General features: G+C 45.8%; 1 protein-coding gene across 2 annotated transcripts in view; it reads left to right on the top strand.

Moving 5' to 3' along the window:
* Window positions 1-15480: 15480 nt before the first annotated feature.
* The window catches only part of LOC308470549 (melanin-concentrating hormone receptor 1-like), a 146776-nt gene continuing 141229 nt past the window's right edge, over window positions 15481-21027 (top strand). For both annotated transcript variants that reach the window (XR_013982473.1, XM_080993979.1), the window contains exon 1: window positions 15481-15919. Coding sequence is in view for 1 of the 2 variants with exons in the window: in XM_080993979.1 (XP_080850105.1) it covers window positions 15847-15919 (73 nt within the window). In the remaining variant the exon portion in view is untranslated. The remainder of the gene's footprint in view (window positions 15920-21027) is intronic.

Raw genomic sequence — 21027 nt, forward strand, 5'->3', positions numbered from 1 at the left:
AGTTGTGCTAGTTTGATCAAAACAACAATGCAGCAAGAGCTCCCCTGTAAACTTTGCAGCTGGTTTGTTGCGAGTTGGCCAACATAAGCTGAGTTGTAAAGGTAAAGGGACCCCTGACCATTAGGTCCAGTCGGGAACGACTCTGGGGTTGTGGCGCTCATCTCGCTTTACTGGCCGAGGGAGCCGGCGTACAGCTTCCGGGTCATGTGGCCAGCATGACTAAGCCGCTTCTGGCAAACCAGAGAAGCGCACGGAAACGCTCTTTACCTTCCCTCCAGAGCGGTACCTATTTATCTACTTACACTTTGATGTGCTTTCGAACTCCTAGGTTGGCAGGAGCTGGGACCAAGCAACAGGAGCTCACCCCGTCGCGGGCATTCGAACCACCGACCTTCTGATTGGCAAGCCCTAGTCTCTGCGGTTTAGACCACAGTGCCACCCGCGTCCTTAAGCTGAGTTGTGCTCAGCTGTAAAATGACTTTACAATTCCCTGTTCGTTATATCTGAGTGACATTGTTTTCTTGGGTTAACCACTAATTCCAAATTAACAACCGCTCTTGTGAGAAAAGCCCAAATTAAAATACACAGAGATGAACACTCACCCAGTCTTCTCTTCATAGCATTAATAAAGCAGAGCACCATGAAATATATTGGGTTGGCTGAGTGGGTTTTTCGTGATGTTCATGGTGGTAATGGTGGCAATGAGCAGCTTTGGCCTCCTCTGCTTGGAGGAGGCTGCTGTCAGTGCCGACACCCGCTGCCCTTCACTGGCAGATGGCAGAGGGGCAACCCCTTTTTTTTTACACAGCAGATCTGCAAACTCAGGTGTACATCACAGCAAGCACTCTATATCACGAAAAGTGGGAATTCCACTGAGTTGTGTGGTTGACCTGAGCAGAAGGAGACCCCAAGGAGCCCCAGAGGTATCTGGGTACCACCCTTCGGAAGAGTATTGGCCCAGGCAAGTTTCACCTCTGGTCTAAAAAAACACATGCCCACAGTCATTATCTAAAGTAATGGCTTCCTCATTTGGCCATCAGTTCTGATTAAGGGAGCTGACTCTTCTTTGCAATGTGAACTGTCACAGACACTTTGTGATGGTGTCAGACCAAGTCAGTGGCAGGCAGCTATTGAGAAACAAAATTACTTTCCCCAACAACTCCTGGGAGACCTGGCAATGGGGGGTGGGTCTCTGCAGGCTGTGTTATTAACTCACCATGTGCAGAGTCTGCTAAGGTCTGAAATTATATAAACCTGGCTGTTTTTGCACACCAGGGATTCTCCCTGTTCATGTTTCTCCAGCGACTGCTTGGAAGCTGTTTCAGGAAGGGAAGCAGTCACAGTGCTACATACGAATGCCGTCTTTGCCAACCTGGTGTCCTCTAGAACAGAGCTTCCCAAACTGTGTCATGACACATTAGTAGTGTGTCGGCTGCAGAATGTGTCTTGCAAACGCTCCCCGTGCTCCTCCCAGAGCTGGAAAGGGAGGAAGGGAGCGGGCAGCCTGCCGGTTTGTTAGAAAAACGGATTGCCTGTGTTGCGATACGCAGTGGCGGAGGAAGGGGGTGGGGGTGGTCTGCCCCAGGTGCCATCTCTGAGGGGGTGACAAGAAGGCACCCCGTGGGAGGCTTGCCCTGCCGCCCTAGGCGCAGTGATGTGAGCTACTGCCAACACATAGCCGCATACAGAGGATCCCTCTGCCGCCACTGCAGTCGTTAGCAGAGGATCCCACTGCCGTCTGTACGGCGCACGAGCGGCGCTGTCGGCAAACCTCCCAGTGGTGCATGCGCGGCGCTACTACAAACGTCACATGTGCATGTGCCATACTGGGCAGTTTGCCCTGCCCTCCAACATCCCACACCAGGTGCTGGTTAGCCTTCCTTTGCCCCTGGCGATACGATGCATGTCTAAAAAGTGTGTCACCAACATGGAAAGTTTGGAAAGTTCTACTCTAGAGGTTTTGCACTGCAACTCCCATCAGTAACAGTGGTACTAGCTAGGGCAGATAGGAGTTATATTATAGTATATTATCTGGATTGCACCGAGTTGGTAATAATACATGTATGCTGGGTATGGGATAGAACCATGATGGATTCCAGAGTTAACTACATGTCTATGATTTACAGAAACCTAGCTCAGGTTGCAAACCTATGCACAGTCGCTAAGAAATGTATCCCACTGAATTCAATGGGACTTTCTGAATGAACATGTGAAAGATCACATTCCATGCATCACTTACGAAAACAGACCCAGAATGGTAAAAAGATGGGGATGCAGTAAAGGCTGGGATGCAATAACATCTGAAGCCATAGCTGTGAAGACCCCACCCCATGAGAAGCTTTCCCCCATAAAGGAACCAGGATAGTGTAGTCATCAGAGTGTCAGACTTGAACCTGAGAGACCAGGGTTCAAATTCCCACTTGGCCTTGAATCTCACTGTGTGGCCTTGAGGGCCAGTCACTGCCTCTCAGCCTAACCAACCTTATGGGGCTGTGGTGGGCATTAAATGAGGAGTGGGAGAGAGCCATGTTTGCCACCTTGAGTTCATTGGAGACGAAAAGGTGGGGAATAAATATAAATTATGGATGTAAAAATAAAATATATATATTTAAAATCAAGTAATTCCCCTGCCTTGCTCTGGTAACTCTGCTGCTGGAATGAATCCATTTCCTTGAGAGAGTATATGCAGACTTGATTAGGTCCTGAAATGAGCAGTATCCATCTTCCTGAGGGAAAGCAGATTGCCTCCTACGCCTCAGACACATGTGAATCCAATTTCGAGGACTTTTGATTAGCTGAGCAGTCTCCTTTATCTGCCAGTCAGGACCTGAATTATAGGCAAGTGTTAATTAAGGCAGGGGTTATCTTATTTTCCTTGGCTCTTTTATTCTTGGTTTGAGACAAATAGAAATGGGTCAGAGACCAACATCCTCCTGAAGAACACATACACCACTGCAAGTCAGGCCTGTCAGAGCTGTGTGTTCTGGATAGACTCCTCCTAGGGCCTGTCCCAGGAGACTGTTCATGCAGCAAGAAATGCACCTTTGTTTCCTATTCTTTACACACAGCCTTGGCTCGAGGTGGTGCTGTACTTGTGGAGGTACAGTGGTACCTCTGGTTAAGAACGTAATTCGTTCTGGAGGTCCGTTCTTAACCTGAAACCATTCTTAATCTGAGGTACGACTTTAGCTAATGGGGCCTCCCGCTGCTGCCACGCCACCACTGCACAATTTCTGTTCTCATCCTGAGGTAAAGTTCTTAACCCGAGGTACTACTTCCGGGTTAGCGGAGTCTGTAACCTGAAATGTTTGTAACCCGAAGCATTTGTAACTGGAGGTACCACTGTAATTGCATTTTCCCAGCACTCCTGATCTACTGATGACACCTTGCTTCAAAACTCCTAATAATGCCAGCATCAGGACTCCTCCTTGTGCTGGGTCAATAGGGCGCTCTGATTCAGAGTCGTGCCCCAGAAGGCAAATAGTCATTGGCTGTGTACTTGGGGGAGGGCATGTATGCAAGCAATATGGGGGTGTTAGTACTGCTTGGTGATTGGTGCTTTCTCTGTGTCTCTTTTTGAGCAGTTGCATGGTGATTGCAGTTAGTGGGGGAATTGAATCACGCATGTGGGAATTCTGCTTGTACAGAAAGCAGATGGAAGTGTTTTTTCTCTGTTCCCTGCTAGAGCAGCTATCCTGTTCAAATGGAAATTGTTTCATTAAAAGAACAGGAGATTCTCTTCTTATCTACCCAAAGAAGCAAGAGGCTTCATTAAAGGGAAGGTTGTAATCTTATATACCCCCTTACCTGGGAATATGTCTTACTGACTTGCGTTAGCTCACAGTGAAATCTCTTCTTTTCAGCCACCCTGAGTGTAGAGTTTGCAGCAATTGATACTGTGTAAAAGCATCTCTTCTTCTTCTTCTTCTTCTTCTTCTTCTTCTTCTTCTTCTTCTTCTTCTTTTCTTCTTATCAAAATACTTGTGCAGCCAAGTGATAGAGAGGCATCACAGGGAATGAAAGAAGTTAAACAGAATTAAGAACAGGAATAGTTTTTGCAGCAAAGTTCCAAGGTTTCTTTTCCCAGAAGTCAGATTTAATTACCTGTTTGTCTATTTAATTGTAAAAAACGCTGTCTGTGATGATGCATCAAGATCTTAACTCACATGGCTAGATTTGTTTGCCCTGCTAATCCACTTGTGTGACATCATGTACACTAGAGTTCCGTAGATGTCCCTGTAGATGATGAAAATAGCTTTCCTAGAGCTGCTAGATTTCCTTCCCATTGGTTCAAGGAGCCAAGGCATGAGTTCTCCTTGACTTATTCCTGGGTAGATTACACAGTGAGGGGTCTCGCCCACCCACTCCCATTTTCAGGGGCATTATTGCTTTCACCAGTTTGACAGTACATCAGTACTACTGTGTGGCCCCATTGAAATTCAAGCTTCCTCCATCCCTCCCTACCTGCCATGCTTTAATTCTACTCCAAGACACATTGCCTATATACACACCTGTATTGCTATTAAAAAACAAAATGTAAACTTATTTGTTGTTCAGCATTATCTACTGGTGTGATGTTCATGCCTTTTCTGTTCGCATAGTGAAAGGAGACCCCCCCCCCCCCAATTGAGCCACTTTTCAGGTACTCACACTTGGACACATTTGCAAATCTTTGCATGGGGCCAACACCTAGGTTGCTAAGTCTTCTTAATGAGCTCCTAAGGATGCATTAGCTTAGCTTATCTCAACTCACGAATAAGATGTAACAGGGCTACCCATGCAAATATATCCTTTTACACTGAGACAATCTAGAAAATTAATCCCCTCCAAGTTCTCATTATCAGAGCCAAACGTCTGGTTAATTAACTCTAATAGCGCATTCAAACCGGACTCAGATAATTACCTCTTGTCTCTTGACAGCCATCATTCCAACAGCATAAGCCTGGCGTGGAGAATGATGAAAGCTGACTTGGCACCTCTTGGCTAATTTGTCTCCAGTTGATCATTTGAGGCTTTCCCCTTTATCCTTCTCATCCCCCACAGTTCATTACAGCAAGCCAAAGGCCAAGAGAATTGCCTCCCATGTCTTTGTTTTCCCATGCTCAGAGCAGACAAAACAATAAGGAACCAGGGAAGTAGCTGTCTTAATTACAAGGTCATGGGGAGATGGGGTGGTTCTAATGAATTGGTTGCTATCGTCGTATCTTCTTTTTAATACGAAACACACACAATTCATATACATTGCACACTAATCTAATATATATAGGCATCAAAATCTGTGGTTAACAATCATACTTTGAATACGTGACAGTCTTGAAATATTAAATATGTGCTGCAGGGATATCTCTACGTTTTCTGTTTCAGTGTGTACAATAGTCTTCAGCCATAAATCCGAACAAATTCCATCCTCTGTCTTTTTCTCTGCTGAATGCCTCAGCTTTTCCAGTTCAGTGACCTGCCAAACTTTAAGCAACTTCAAATCCAGGATAATAACTACCTTCTAATGCCTGGTTTGGCCTGTTTTTAGTTGCTACCAAAAAACTGATCAAACACACACTTCCTTTTGCAGTGACGCCTTGCCAAGTCCCTTCAGAATAACCTTTGCGTATGTTTTTTCTGCTTTGTTTTACAAATCCCTTTTGAATCAAGCAGCCTGGTACCTTCAGGTGGTCCCACTCAAAATGGCAATAATCTGCATCTCTCCTGGCACACTTTAAGCAGTGAAAAGGTACCAGTGGGAGCCACAACACAATGCTGCAGAATGGAGAGCTCCTGCTCCTTGTGCCAGCCCAACCTTTTTTCAGAATACTCCACTGCATCCCCAACCCAGCTGGCAGACACTCAGAATTATGTGGCCACAGTGCATGCTCAGGTCTCATTGAGCTGTTGTGGTTGTAGGTTTTTTTGGATGGTTATCCCCTTAAGTCCCTCCTCCCTGCCTTTGCTCTATTTCTGCAAAACCTGGGGTTCCCACAAGCTTGTCTCCCCCTTGTTTCCCAGTAACCCCATTTTGGCTGCATGACCATCATCAAGCTTCTGAGTTCACAGTTAGTATATAAGACCATGGGGTCAAAGTGATGAAGCTGTGGAACAGGCACCCCCAAACTGTTTTGGGACTACAATTCCCATCATCCCTGACCACTGGTCCTGTTAGCTAGGATGATTGGAGTTGTGGTCCCAAAACAGCTGGAGGACCAAGTCTGGGGATGCCTGCTTTGGATTATCCCTTAACATGTTAAGTCAATACTTGAAGCATTCTCTTGAATGGTGCACCAGTCGCCACTGGTCAAATATGGGGAACCTGTAGCCTTCCCAATGTTGCTAGACTCCAACTCCCATCAGTCCCCAGTCAGCATGGTCAATGGTTAAGGGTGATGGGAAGGCCACAAGTTCCCCCACCCCTGTCCAATTTGATCGGTACCGAGTGCAAAACAGGCTTCCCTCCTCTGGAGTAGTAACTTCTGCCTGTTCATGTGGAAGACAGCCCTGACTCACATAGAATTGTAGAGATGGAAGGGACCCTGAGTATCACCTGGTCCAACCCTTTGCAATGCAGGAATATGCAGCTGTCCCATATCGACAGAATTTATTCCATATTTTCTCTGCAAATCTTTGCCTTTCTCTCCTTGCCTTTGAGGTCCTTCTTTTTGCTTTCTTTCTCCTCCATGGATAAAGTCATCAGACTGTCAAGGTGGTAGCACTTTGCTTGATGGCTAATTATTGCATTATTTTTTTTTCAGTTGCAGAGAGTTTTCATCACAGTTAACAATTCAATTCTCTTTTTATAATTAAGTGGCAGGATTAGTTTCCACCGGTTCCACCAGTTTCCTTAAGAGTGTCGCACTAGAAATGATTTCATTCCAGCACTTAAACTTTCATAAAAAGGTAAAGGGACCCCTGACCATTAGGTCCAGTCATGACCGACTCTGGGGTTGCGGTGCTCATCTTGCTTTATTGGCCGAGGGAGCCAGTGTACAGCTTCCGGGTCATGTGACCAGCATGACTAAGCCGCTTCTGGCGAACCGGAGCAGCGCACGGAAACGGCGTTTACCTTTGCGCCAGAGCGGTACCTATTTATCTACTTGCACTTTGACGTGCTTTCGAACTGCTAGGTTGGCAGGAGCAGGGACCGAGCAACGGGAGCTCACCCCGTTGCGGGGATTCGAACTGCTGACCTTCTGATCGGCAAGTCCTAGGCTCTGTGGTTTAACCCACAGCACCACCCGCGTCCCAAAATTTTCATAAGACCGGTCAAATTGAAGCTCATAGTCAAATGGGCATAATGGAAGACGATGACTCCAGCGTCACATTAGGAAGGCAGAGTCCCTTGACTGTGCAAGGTCCAAGGCCAGTCAATAAGCTCAGAGTGTCTGATTTGAGGAGGAACCACCTTTCCCAAAGGACAGCCACTGATTCCAGGGAGATTCCCTTATCCACAATAGAAACAGAGCATCATTTGAGCTGGGGCTCCATGAAGAAGGACTGGGAACCTGCTTGAGATGCCTTTATTCCCACTCCTTCATAACATGCAGCAGCAGGATCTAATTTCTGTCCTTTCAAAAAGAGAGTGCCTCTGAGCATATGCAGAGTATTATCTCATCAGTCTTGATTCCCCACAGTCAACCCCCAGTTGCTTGGGACAAGAGGGTACCTGAGAAAATGATTTCTCAGCACGGTGTCCAGTTTCCTTCCAAATTAAATGCTACAAATTATCCACATTTTGCGTGGTGGGTTCTACGGCTTATTCTGGCCCCTATATGTGACTTGCAAAATTTCTGTTTTTCTTCCATGCTGCGGTTGCGTTGCACAGATGAAGAAAAACTTCAGGAATGTAAAGGCAAATGAGAGGTTTGGCTCAGCAATGAAGCTGAACTGCAAAGGCCAATTTTATTTTTATTTTTTCCTCCTCGGAAAAGCTGGTGTCTGTTTCTAAAAATCATCCTTTTCCTCCTCCAGGGTAAAGTGAGTAAGACTTTGTAGCTGAGCCAGGACAACTGAAATGCTGTTTGAAAACCATAACTTCTAGATTAATAAATGACACTTTTCCTTGGTTTGCTTCTGAATGATCTTTGTGTGAGCTGAGTGCCAGGTGGGCGTGTATTGTATGCTGTCCTGGACTACATCTTTCCCTTGTGTCAGCATTGCATCAGTTTCCCTGGCATAGCACTGGTAGATCTAGTAGACCAGTGTGATTAGACAGAGTGAGCCAACTTTAATTCTTTCACCACTGGAATCTTTGCCATTGCCTTAGAAGGATAAGAATTATTTACGTATTTCTAGCTTTAGTATTTCTCGTGTTATTGTTGTTCACATTTATAGCTTCCCTTGCCTTCAGGGAGCTCAAGACAGTGGACTTGGTTTCCATTTTTATCACCATTACAGCCCTGGATGAGAGATGTTGACTAGCCTGAAGTCACAGCTCAGTGGAGATTTGATCCTTGGGCCTCCCTAGTCCTAGTCTGGCACTCTGACCGTGACACCACACTGGCCCAGTTAATTTTAAACTAGTTTGGAGCACTGTGGTTCCGAGAAATGGCTCAGTAACTGGACTTTGATTTGGGAAACAGCTTTCCTTTTTTTAATGCTTTTTATTAGTTTTCTTACATTTTACAAATTGTTCCATTTGTTACTAACAAATAGCAGACACATACACAAAAAATTTAAAAATTGGAAAATAATGAAAAAGGAAGAACATACATACATCCATAAATCTACAAGTTCTTAAAAGAAAACTTATGCCACCATATTTTTAATTTCCAATTACTTAGCTTTCCCGACAGACTTTCATCTTCCTCAATGCACGTCTGTCTTATCTTTTTGTTTCTTTGGTCATTTTCCAATTTTCTCTGTTATCTATATGCTATACTTGTAATCTGTCTTGTAATTTGCAAAATTTAATAAAGCATGTCCAGGTTTTGACTTGGGAACAATGTTTTTTTAAATATTCTTTGTAAGTTTCCTACTCCTTTTTGAACTTTTGGTTTGGCTGTCTCCTAATTGTCTCTATCATTTTTGCCATTTCTAGATATTCCAATAATTTATCCTACCATTCCTCTTTTGTTGGCACTGATTCTCCTTTCCATTTTTTGGGCAATCAGTATTCTCGCTGCTGTTGTAGCATACAACGGGAAATGGCTTTTCAACTGATTGCTGGGGAAAATCTGAGAGGAGCTGGGAAGCATCTGGAGTGGCATAAATCATCTGTCAAGGGTTGGGGGGGGAAGTGCTTATGTTTGTTCAAACAGGGAAGGGGAAGAACTAGGCACTGAAAGTGCAGTGGCACAGGATGGCAATTCAAATATGCCAAAGCCCCCTAGAGAAAAGCTCACATGCCAAGGACATTTGGAGAGAGAGAGAGAGAGAGAGAGAGAGAGAGAGAGAAACTGTGTATAGGTATTTATATGCAACTGCTAGAGGCTTCTGAGCCAAGCTGAGGCACTTAGTTTTAAAGGAGAGCATCAATGAATTTGGCCCAATGGGAACTTGGTGGGATGGAGACAACCAGTGGGACACATTTATCTTTGGATGCAAACTCTGTAAGTAGGACAGAGGAGGACATGCTGTTGATTTAACATTGTAGTGTTGGACCTGGCTCAGAAAAGGGCAAACAAAATTATCAAGAGGCTGGAGCAACTCTGCTGCGAGGGAAGCTCATAGCATAGCCGCTTTTTAGTTTAGAGAAAGAGCGAATAAGAGGAAACATGACAGAGGTGTAAAAAAACTATGCATGCTGTGTAAAAAACGGACTGAGAGATGTTTTTATCCTTTCCCTCTCATAATAGGAGAGTACAAGGTCATCCAATGAAGATGAATGGTGAAAGGTTCCGGACAGACAAATACCTGTTGATTCATAACAATCTGCAGTTAACCTTGATTTCAGGCCCACCAGATGGCCTCCAACTTGAATAGCTTTAAAAGGTGTTTAGATAAATTCATGGAGGAAAGGGCTATCAGCGACTACCCAGTTTTCTATATTCTACCATATTAGCCAAAATTCTATATTCTGGCTATATTCTGCCTTCCCTGTCGGAGGCTGTATGCTTCTGATTTACATGGGTGTAGCCAAGGGGGGCAGCTGCCCCCACCCCAATCAAGTAAGACAACAGAAATACTTAACTAACTGACCAATCACGTTGGTTCTGCCACTCCAACAGACGTCCTGCCCCCCTAAGCAAGTCCTGCTCCCCCCTAACAATAATCCTGGCTTTGCCCATGCTTCTGAATACCAGTTGCTGCAAATTGCGGACATGAGGAGTGCTGGCATGCTCAGTTTTTGCTTGTTTGCTTCCCATGGGTTGGCCACTGTGAGAGCAGGATGCTAAATTTGGTGGGGTTTTGGCCTACACTAGCATGACTCTTCTGATGCTCCTATAGACAGCCCCCTGCTCTCCTATGGACCACACCGTGTGGCTAAAGTACACATTATGCTAAACAGGTTGCTGCAAATTCTCCCCCTCTTTTTAAAATTTCAAATTGCTCTTCCCCTCCAGCCAGGACGGTTGTGCTTGGGGAGGGAAGCTTAACCCTTCCCACTCTCATGCCCCACATGAAAATTGCTCCCATAAAGCTGTCTCCTAGCCTATGGATGTTTCCTTTTGCCTGGGCAACATGAAAATTCTATGAGGGAGAGAGGGACATATATAATACAAACCCTTGGACAGCAAAAATAAAAAGGGTCAACTTTAAAGACCAACGCGTTTATTTATTTTAATTCATTCGTTTGTTTTCTTGCCTGCCCTTCCTCTCACAGGAGCCCTGGGCAGCAAGAAATAAAACAGGAAAGCAATTTATAAACAGGTAAAACTATGTCTTTATTTTAAAATGCATTCATTACTATGCGTTTGTGTTTGTACACGTGGGCATGGTGCTATGCGGGGAGGCAATGCTTTGCAAGATGGTGTCAGATGTGTAATGAAGCAGAGAGAACATACAGCAGCTGATCAGTTAATACAAACAAGATGTGACGTCAGGGAGCTTACTTTGCATAACTCTGCATGTGAGATATATACAAAAATTAAAAAACATTGTCCAGTAGCACCTTAGAGACCAACTAAGTTTGTTTTTGGTATAAGCTTTCATGTGCAGACTATTTTTAAAATAAATTTTGACTGTGTCAGACCAACACAGCTACCTACCTGAATCTGCATGTGAGATCATTACTGTTTGCTCTGTATCATTAACCAAGCTAAAGCACAATTAAGGCTCGATGAAATTGTGTCAGATCTCCAGTTCAGCAGCCTGACAAAACAATTGTAGTGCAGACTGTGGTCTGTAGTTCAGAAGGTCCTCAAGGACAAGGTTGTGTGCTGTATCCTATAATCTCAGCTCTTCCTATTAAACAATTCCCGCTGTTACCTGCTCTGTCTCAGACACTGTGTGGCTGCTGTGGCAGGTGATGTCTTCCTTTTGTTCAGGTAGTAAGGAGCTGCGTCAGACGGGTGGCGTCACCTTATAACGTCAAGAACAGATGCTGCGCTGTTGGCAACAAGAATCGTCTTGGGATTGGACAGCCAGAGTATGAGTCAGAGGCTGAAGGTAAATGTGCAGAGAAAGCCAGCACATCTGCAATTCCCAATGAGTGATTTATCGCTGTCCTGACACCAGCAGGCGTGTTGTTTCTTACCTGATTGATGCACTTAGGGCCACGTCTGTTTTCGAATGTGCGTGTAGCAGGAGAAAAATATCCACTGCAATCCAGAAAATTAAATGATCGATTTGACCAGTATTTTCCTCAGTCCTCTCTTGTTAAACAATAAGAAAGTGATTAATTGAGACATTAAATGAAACATGGCCTCTCCCTGCAAGGAGCTCTTATCATCGAAACCTTGCCAGCAAGTGAATTTAGCAAACCAAACACATCCTTTGCAACTGTCCTCTCTGCAGAAGGTGTTGCAGAGGTATTCCTACAGGAATACTTTTATTCAGATGAGGATGGTAAAATATATAGTGACATCTAGGCACACCAGTAATGGAGAACCTGTGGCTCTCCATATGTCGTTGGACTCCCAACTCCCATCAACCAGCATTGTCAATAGAGATGATGGGAGTTGTAGTCAACAATATCTGGAAAGTCACAGATTCTTCTGCAAACCACCACAATAATGAGAATACAGTGGTACCTCTGGTTAAGAACTTAATTCGTTCTGGAGGTCCGTTCTTAACCTGAAACTGTTCTTAACCTGAGGTACCACTTTAACTAATGGGGCCTCCTGCTACCGCTGCACGATTTCTGTTCTCATCCTGAAGCAAAGTTCTTAAAACCGAGGTACTATTTCTGGGTTAGCGGAGTCTGTAACCTGAAGCGTCTGTAACCTGAAGCATCTGTAACCCGAGGTACCACTGTATACACAGAATCTTCCAGAGTAACAGAAGAAGAAGAAGATTAAGTTTTTGCCGTGAGGTGTTTATAATCTAAAACTCTTAAGTGAAGGAGGCAGTAAAGGGGTGAGAAGAGAAAGGCAAGGTATAAAAGGGGAGGATGTGAGAAGATGCATTATGCAGTTGAGGGCCCTTGTACTTGATTTATGTTGGGTGGGTGAAGTGAGAGGGGCCTAACAAACAAAGCCTGCTGTGGGGAAACCTCTGCCCCTCCAGACATTGCTGAACAATAACTCCCATCAGCCCCAGCAAGCATGGCCAATGGCAAAGGATGATGGGATTGGTAGTTCAGCAACATCTGGCAAAGGTTCCCCACACCTAAGCTAAAGGCTTCACAGAAAAAGTGGGTTTTGAGAAAGAAATGGAAGAGATGAGAGGCATTGCATAGGCTACTTTAAAAAAATATGTGGTTGTCTTTATTAATTTTCATACATATTATGACATTATAATGTCATACTGAGACAATGTCAATGACCCTTGGCTCTAGGTGGATGTGCCAAGTATCAGAGAATGTGGTCAGGGAGCCAGTTAAGGGAGCAAGAAAGCCCTGAGCACCTGAGAGCTGGAGAACTCCAAGAGGGAAGATTTCAAGCACAGTTATAAATCAGAAGATCTGCATCCAGTGAGGTGGCAAAGAAAGAGGCAGTGGCCTTAGAGCAGTATCATAAATTATACAGGATGACATCCCTGTGAAATGAGAAGCAATTATCTACCTCCATGCCAGATGACTGCAAACTGCCCAGTGTAAACCATTCTAGAAAATGGAGGAAATTCATGGGACTGCCAGTCCTTGTCCCAGGCTGCATCATTAAGGAAAGGATTCTAAAATATGTGGACAGTGCTGAAAAGCAGACAGTTCAGTAACAGCAGATGGAATAGATTCCTCACCAGCCTGTCAAAATTCACGAAAGCATCAACCAACAGGGTGTATCTGGTGTTTTTGCATTTTGACAAAAGCTTTTCTCAAAGCTTTTTGAGAAAAATGTGCAAAATGTGTGGGGTTTGTGTTTTTTAAGGGAAGCATTTGCCTGAGCCAGAGAACCATGGACGCTATTCCTAGAATCTAGAAAGGGTTTGCATAAAACCCTGTCTTATTGAGCAGGATCTAACTCCCATTTAGCAGCTGATGAATGGGGGTTAAATCCTGCTGCCTTGGCTGCACATGAACAGGTGTGTACAGCCCATGTTGGAAATAACCCTTCTCCTCTCACCCATCAGCAGACACCATGAGTGACATCAGTTGATAAGCAGGGGGCTGTGGTTTGGGGGAAATGGCCTCATGGGCCAAAATAGTCCCCCTATTGGGGAATGATTGAACCGTGGACCCAAACTTCCCCATCTTTGGCCTATATAATGGCCACAATGAACCATGTCTGTGCGTGCCTACCACTGAGTTCCATTGTGCTTACCCCCAGGTACTCAAGCCCATTGTACAGTGGGAAACAGCCTATGCATTTGAAGCCTTGTGGCAGAGAAAAAGGAGGCCATTCATGCTTTTAAAAAATATTCAGCACACTCGAAATATTCCCAACACTTCATCCCTGTCGTTTCAGTAGCAGCACCCCTGTAAGGTAGGCCCACCTCATTCTCCCATATTGCAGATGAGGGTGTTGGGGCTGAACTAGAATAGCCACTTGCCCAAAGCCACCCCAAATTGTTTGGTGACTAGGTGAGATTTGAAGGCGACACTCCCGCTCAGGCCTTAGGCTGCCTGCTCACCCATACTCATCGCCATGAGGGACGATGGTTGACATTTGTCTACCTCCAGACACAATGGGAGAGTTAGGGGTAAAGTCAAACGGGTGGAGAGTTACAGCGCCTGCTGCGGCTGTAGAAACCCATAGGGGAGAGAGATGTTTTATTGCAGCTGAGGCAGATGAAGGCGTCCGGCTTAGCTGTTACAGAAACACCATGGCCAGCTGATCTGCCAGAAGCGTCTTGGAAGGGTGGACCCTGCTATAGGTGAGCGCTGATGATTGGATCCTTAAGAGAAGCTCCGTGGGAAAGCAAGCCTATGGAGACCCAACCGGAAGGGGAGCCCTTTTTGACATCTACGGGGAAGGTAACCTGAAGATCCACTTGGACCTCCCTGAGTCCAGCTTCTGCCTTTTCCATTACTATTCCAGCTCCATCTGGTACGCAGGCTGAGACCCTATCTGCCTGCGAACTGCCTCACCAGAGTGGTGCATGCTCTGGTTATCTCCCGCTTGGACTACTGCAATGCGCTCTACGTGAGGGCTACCTTTGAAGGTGACCCGGAAACTGCAACTAATCCAGAATGCAGCAGCTAGACTGGTGACTGGGAGCGGCCGCCGAGACCACATAACGCCGGTCTTGAAAAACCTACATTGGCTCCCAGTACGTTTCTGAGCACAATTCAAAGTGTTCGTGCTGACCTTTAAAGCCCTATACGGCCTCGGTCCAGTATATCTGAAGGAGCATCTCCACCCCCATCATTCTACCCGGACACTGAGGTCCAGCACCGAGGGCCTTCTGGCGGTTCCCTCACTGCGAGAAGTCAGGTTACAGGGAACCACGCAGAGGGCCTTCTCGGTAGTGGTGCCCTCCCTGTGGAACACCCTCCCACCAGATGTCAAAAAGAACAACAACTACCATACTTTTAGAAGACATCTGAAGGCAGCCCTGTTTAGGGAAGCTTTTAATGTTTGATGTATTACAGTATTTTAATATTTTTTTGGAAGCCGCCCAGAGTGGCTGGGGAAGCCCAGCCAGATGGGCGGGGTAATAATAATAATAATAATAATAATAATAATAATTCAGGACACATTCCCCTCCCAGCTGAGCCCCCACCCCCTTTGCGTCCACCCGCTGCCTTCCCCCCAGCCCCATTGGCGCGTCGGATGCAGTCAGCTGTCAGTTGATGTCAGTCATCAGATCGAGGGAGACAGCATCGCTAGACCGGGTACCTTATTAGAAAGCGCTTAAGGATCCTCCCTCTCTCTCTCTCTCTCTCTGTGTGTGTGTGTGTGTGTGTGAGAGAGAGAGAGAGAGAGAGAGAGAATGAATCTGGCTTCTTCCCTGCCGGCTGCAGCCTGCGATTCAGCCTCTGCGGAGGCAACTAGATGCCGCCCCCAACATACACACGCACACACGTGCGCCCGCCTCCTAAACGCAGGCTCCGGCTTGACTTCTTAAAACGCAGGCTCCGCTCCGATCGGCAGGCGCGCAGACCATCTCCGGCTCTGCAAGCATCCAGACAAGTCGCCCGCAGATTTCTGTGCGATCGGAAGATCGGCTCGTCGATTTCCACCTCCCCGCAACTTCTCCCAAGTTACTTCGCCCCCCCAAAGCGAGCTCGCTCTGCAGAAGGAAGTGGCCAGACGCCCAGGTGGCTCCGCTGAGCCGTGGCTCAAAGTGGTCAGAGGGCGATGTTGGAGGCTTGAAAAAACACCAGCAAAGGCCATCAGCGAGGCGGGCAGGTGTTGGGTTGTCCTCTTGGGGGAAGAAATGGCCGTGGAGAACTGCTCCGGAGCCTCCTTCCCAATGAATTCTTCCGACTTCCCCGCCAGGAACAGATCAAGTAAGTCAAGGATGGTGGAGGCTTCAAGCTGGATAACTTTTCTTGAGAAAGGTTTTTTCCCCTTCTTGTTGCGGGGACAGGTAGCAAAAACCAAATTGGTTCTCTTGCCTGTTCAAAAGCTGTCCAAATCCAGCAGCTCGCTGCTCTCCGGTTCTTTCCCATTTAGTGGCTTTGGTAATGATGGGTGCGCGCTTTTTTTTTAAGGCAAAACAGATAAATAAAAATGGAAGCGAGTCACTATCAAAGCTTGCCTTACAGAACGGATCGTGGGGTTTAGAGCCTCACTTTTGGGAATGATGTCTGTGCTGCCTGAGCCGCCCACTCCTGCCTCGCTTCACCCCTACAGTACTTCAGAAAGTGCAACAGGTTGGGGAAATGGCTTCGCTTCAGCACCAGAGGCGGCGGACAACTCCCTCGGTGTGCTTCCTGGTCTTTTTGTTCCCGAGGGCGCAGTATTTGCCCCTGCAGAAGTGCCTCAAAGGAGGGTGGGGGGTGGAGATCACCCAGATGTGGTTGGACCACAACTCCCATCACTACTGGCCATGCTGAGGAGAGTTGTAGTTTAGCAACATCTGGGGGGTGGCAGAGGTTAGCTGCCCCTGATGTAGGCAACATTCCCTTTTCTAAGTTAATGGGAAATGGCTGGGCAGCATAGGCTGGGGCCGAAGGGATGTTTAATCCAACAACATGTGGAGGGCACCACATAGGCTACCCCTGGTGTGAATGGAATAAAGTGGGAGGGGGGCATGGAGTGCCACCTCTTTTTACGGCTTCCGAGGGTTTGTGTCTCTGCTGAACACATGGAGAGCAATAACAGCTCCTTGCAGACTAACAGGAAACAGTCTTAATGAAAAGCATTCATGTCCTGGATTACTCCCTTCAAACAACCCCCAAACCTTTCCGCTGTAGACGCCGTCCTCTATGTTTCATATTAAGAAAAAATTAGCAAGGTTTTCAGCCTAATAATAAAGGCTCCTAATCCATTTGCCGGCTTGCTTTCAATAGGCTCTTTTAAGATGCAGCAGGTAATGCTTCTGAGGGCATTCAATTGAAAGTTATTTGTTTTGACTGTACAACACAGACCATTCATTTATTGCTCACAAAAGAAATCTCAAGCATACTGACTGATCCAGATATGTGCATAAACTATCTGCAACAAAGCCCTTTCACTTCGTGGAGGAGCTCACATTAAAATGAATTTTTAAAATGTTTTTTTAAAAATGAGTGGTTTAGGAATTGAATGACTCACACATGTTAATCTCAATAATGCTTTAAGATGTTTATGATGTTTTAAAAACCCATGCAGTTTTCTACTCCTGCTGCTGCTAACTCTGGTGCTGACAACAAATACTCAAGGCACCAGTGACTTATCTTATCTGTAGTGGGGGGGATTGAATATTGTGTCTGATTTAAAGATAGGTAAGCTGAGTGCAAAAGGTTGCAATCTGATATATATTTACTAGGGGGTGAGGTTGTATTCACCAGGAAACAAGTCCCATTGAAACCACCACACTAACTTCTGAGCTTGCTTAAGATTGGATGGTAAGTCCTACTTTCACTTGACTTCTGAGTAAACATCCTTAGCTTCATGCTACGGATTATGTATGGTACTTGATAGCAATAACAGGGTAAAATGGTGTGTGTGGATTTGGCAGGAGAAGAGATTAGCAGTGGTGTGCACACCTTAGACCAGGGCACCACTTGGACTGCCTAAGCAAGCCTGCTGGTATTCAGATACTGAAGCTGATACTGTCTTGCTGCCATAGTTGAAGTAAAATTCAATGGCCAATCTGCTTGACTTGGGGTAGAGTGTTGGCAAAAGTGGGAATCTTTCCTTCACAGGCAGCAAAATGCCTTAGGCCAACCTTGGAGTTGGAAGAGAAACCATATATGCCATGTTGAATTCAATTAAAAATTAGGGCTGGCACTTGAGGAAAAAGAAAGAAATCTTAGGCTCTGTTCACACTCCTGGTTGCTGTGCACTCATTGCATTTCCAGCGCTGGGTTTCTAATCCGTGTTCAGGCTACATTATCAAAAATGCACATGTAACCTGGACTCCGTTATAAAATGCTAGTCTGATGCCCAGTTTCGCAAAGCAGCTTCTCACTGATTGGAGTAAAGACGTTCCTGCCCCATCAATGGAAGTGACTGAGTGTGGCAGAAGAATGGCCGAACTTAAGGGTGTAGTGCTGTCATCCACAAGGACCTCTGACCCCCAAGTGTGCCTCATCCCATGCATGGGGTGGTGGGTGGGAGTGGGGTGGGGTGCAGAGGGTAAAGAACACCCTCTGTGCTCACACAGGGGACTCATGCACTGGGTGCATGCATGGGGCACCTGGTTCATGCCCCCCAAGATTCTGTGCCCAGGGCCACACACACACACCCTGGCCACCCAAGCTATGGTACTGGTCAAGCTTCATATACAGACACACCAGTGGAGGATGGTGGTCCTCAGGACTGGTGGGGCAGAAGGAAGGGAGGTCAACAGGAGATGGAGCCAGAACCAGTGATAGGTCTTCAGGGCTGGCTGAAGACACACTGATCTTGGTGGGACAGTGCCTTCCTTGTCCTTATGCCTCCACTGCTACTCGGAAGAAGCCCCCTAACCACAACATTTCTTTTCAAATGCTATATATTTTAATTCATGCTTAAACTGTGTTAATCACATTAAAGGAAACCTCCCCAGAATATGATCTCTACCAAAGCAGATTTATACCCAAACAAATAACAATGAACTGTTCCTTCCAAGACCTGGTAAACAGTGGAAATGTTATGCGTGAAACTGATGCCAAAGGTCCATTTCTCCTTTGTATGGTTTCTATATTTTCTTATACCATGTGGCTGCTGTTTCCTCTGCTGTCTCTTGACTCTGTGCCCAGCTCCACCAGCCTTTGGGCTAAACACTCTCTCTGCACGCCAGATGGCACTGTGGGAAGATGAGGTGACTAGCTACAGTGACTATGTACCTTGCCTTGTGTCATCTGATGAGAGTCACGGGTACAAAACCCAAGACCCTCTCTGTGTCTTTTGCATCAAGCTGTCACACATGAGCAATGCAGAAGTTTGGCAGCTTGTTCCCTGGAAGGGCTCCTGTACCTTCAAGAAGTGCTTCACATTCAGAAAGTTAGCAGTTGTTGAAACCAGAGGCTTCTGGAAAACCCACAAGATGACATGAGGGCAACAGCCCTCTTCTGCTGTTCCCCGCAAACCAGGATTCAGAGGTATAATGTCTCTGATTTATCTTAAAACAGATTTCTCACATCCAAAGCTCTGTAATGTATTGACTCATGTAGAAGAGTGAATTTCAGTTGATCCAGGTTTTCTCAGGAGAAGTTGCACATGGATGATTCTATGAACTGCATCTCACATTTGTGGGTTTCTTTCCATTTATTGCACTGGAAGCAAGATAAGGTTCCCTTACAGAAGCGCCTGTCCCAATGAGCAGGTCAGGGAGGTTTAAGGAGTTCTTGGAGCATGAATTCCTATTGTGTAATTTTAAATAGGTGGCCCCCAGACAGTCGTCTTCTTTTTTGGCAAGGATGGGTATAAGAATGTCTATTTCACAAAGCTCGCACAATGCTTAGAAAAGAAAACCTCAAGAACTTGTCTAGCCTTGAGCACTGAGTGCCTTGAATTGGGGAAGGATGAAAGTATTTGCTGCTCAGTGTCTTCAAAATATCTCCAGCTGGACCTGCTTTGCAAATCCAGGCTCTTCAGGCAGAAAGATCTTAAATGAACGGCTGAGGTTTGAACATCTCTCTGCGTCCTTAGTCTCCATTTCGAGGGCTTCCAGACTGGGACCAAATATTGCACAGTTTGTGCTGTGTTCCTGAAGTTGTTCAGGTTTCCAGCTGATGAACTGTTCCCAATAATCTCTGGTATTCATGGAAAACAAGGTAGGGGAGCCACAGAACTATGCTGTCACCCAGTAGGTGAGAAGGTGATTGAATATGGGTGGGTCGAGTACAAAAAGGTGGCTGTGAATTAATCCCTCCTGACTTCAGGCAATAAGAAAGCTAGGAAACAGTGTTGGGTATGACTGGAGAGTTAATCATACCATCAAACTGCAGTAATGAGCCCTGGGGCACTTCCCCTGGATTAATAACTAGCTGGGAAAGAGTGACTGCAGTTCACGCACAACTGAAATGCGGCCCCATTAAGTCTGATAAGGCAATTAAGCCTCCTAGAAATGAACTGTGCCAATGTTTGTCTTTTGTTTATGCCTTGAATTTGACAAGGGAGGGAAATGCCTACAAGGGGAAGTGGGGGTGTACTGTTTCATTTTGGATGGATGACTCATCATATAAACATCTGGATAGCTTGAAATATCCATTCAAAAATTAATACCTGTCCATCACTCAGATACACTCTGTCTGGTCCCCTTCATCTTAAAACCAAGAAGTGATAAAACACAGAGCTCTTTCCCCCCTTTTTTTCCTTTTGCAGAGTGCCTTAATCTTTAGCAAACGCTCAGGTTTTCCTGCTTTGACACAAGGCAGGCGGGCAACAGGCTATTAGAATTGCCAACTTCCTCTCTCTCTCCAGCTTCTGCGACTTTGACAACGGGTGCGACTGGAAGAAATTCAGCAGGCAATGCTTTCCCCATCGCTGCATCTCCATGCGGGGGAAAGCTTAACCTAATCAAATTTCTGTTTATCATGAAACTGTTAAAAACACAGGAGCCCTGTTAGGGTGGAAAAGTGGGCAAACAGGAAGAGAAAGACTGGATCTGTAAATTCCATGTTGTGTGGTATCTAAAGAAGGAAAGGTCTACACAATGAGGTTCCTGGCAAAGTCCCTGGCAGGGAAGTCACCTAAGCACCATTGTACCCATTGCAGGCTAGATTCTGCTCCCTTGACAACAGTTATTTGCATAAAATTGGCTGCTTGAGCATATTCTTCTACGCCAGGGATGGGGAACCTGCGACTCTCCTGATATTGTTGGATCCCCAGCTTCTATCAGCAACCATGGCCAATCTTATCATCTTATCTTATCATCTTATTGTTGCATCTATAACTCACTTTCTTCTCGAAGGAGCTCAAAGTGGTATAATGGCTCCTCCACCCTACCTGTGAGGTAGGTTAGGCTCAGAGGAAGTGACTGGCT

Source organism: Podarcis pityusensis (assembly GCF_964106645.2).
Source record: "Podarcis pityusensis genome assembly, chromosome: 2".
In the NCBI taxonomy this organism is placed as follows: domain Eukaryota; kingdom Metazoa; phylum Chordata; class Lepidosauria; order Squamata; family Lacertidae; genus Podarcis; species Podarcis pityusensis.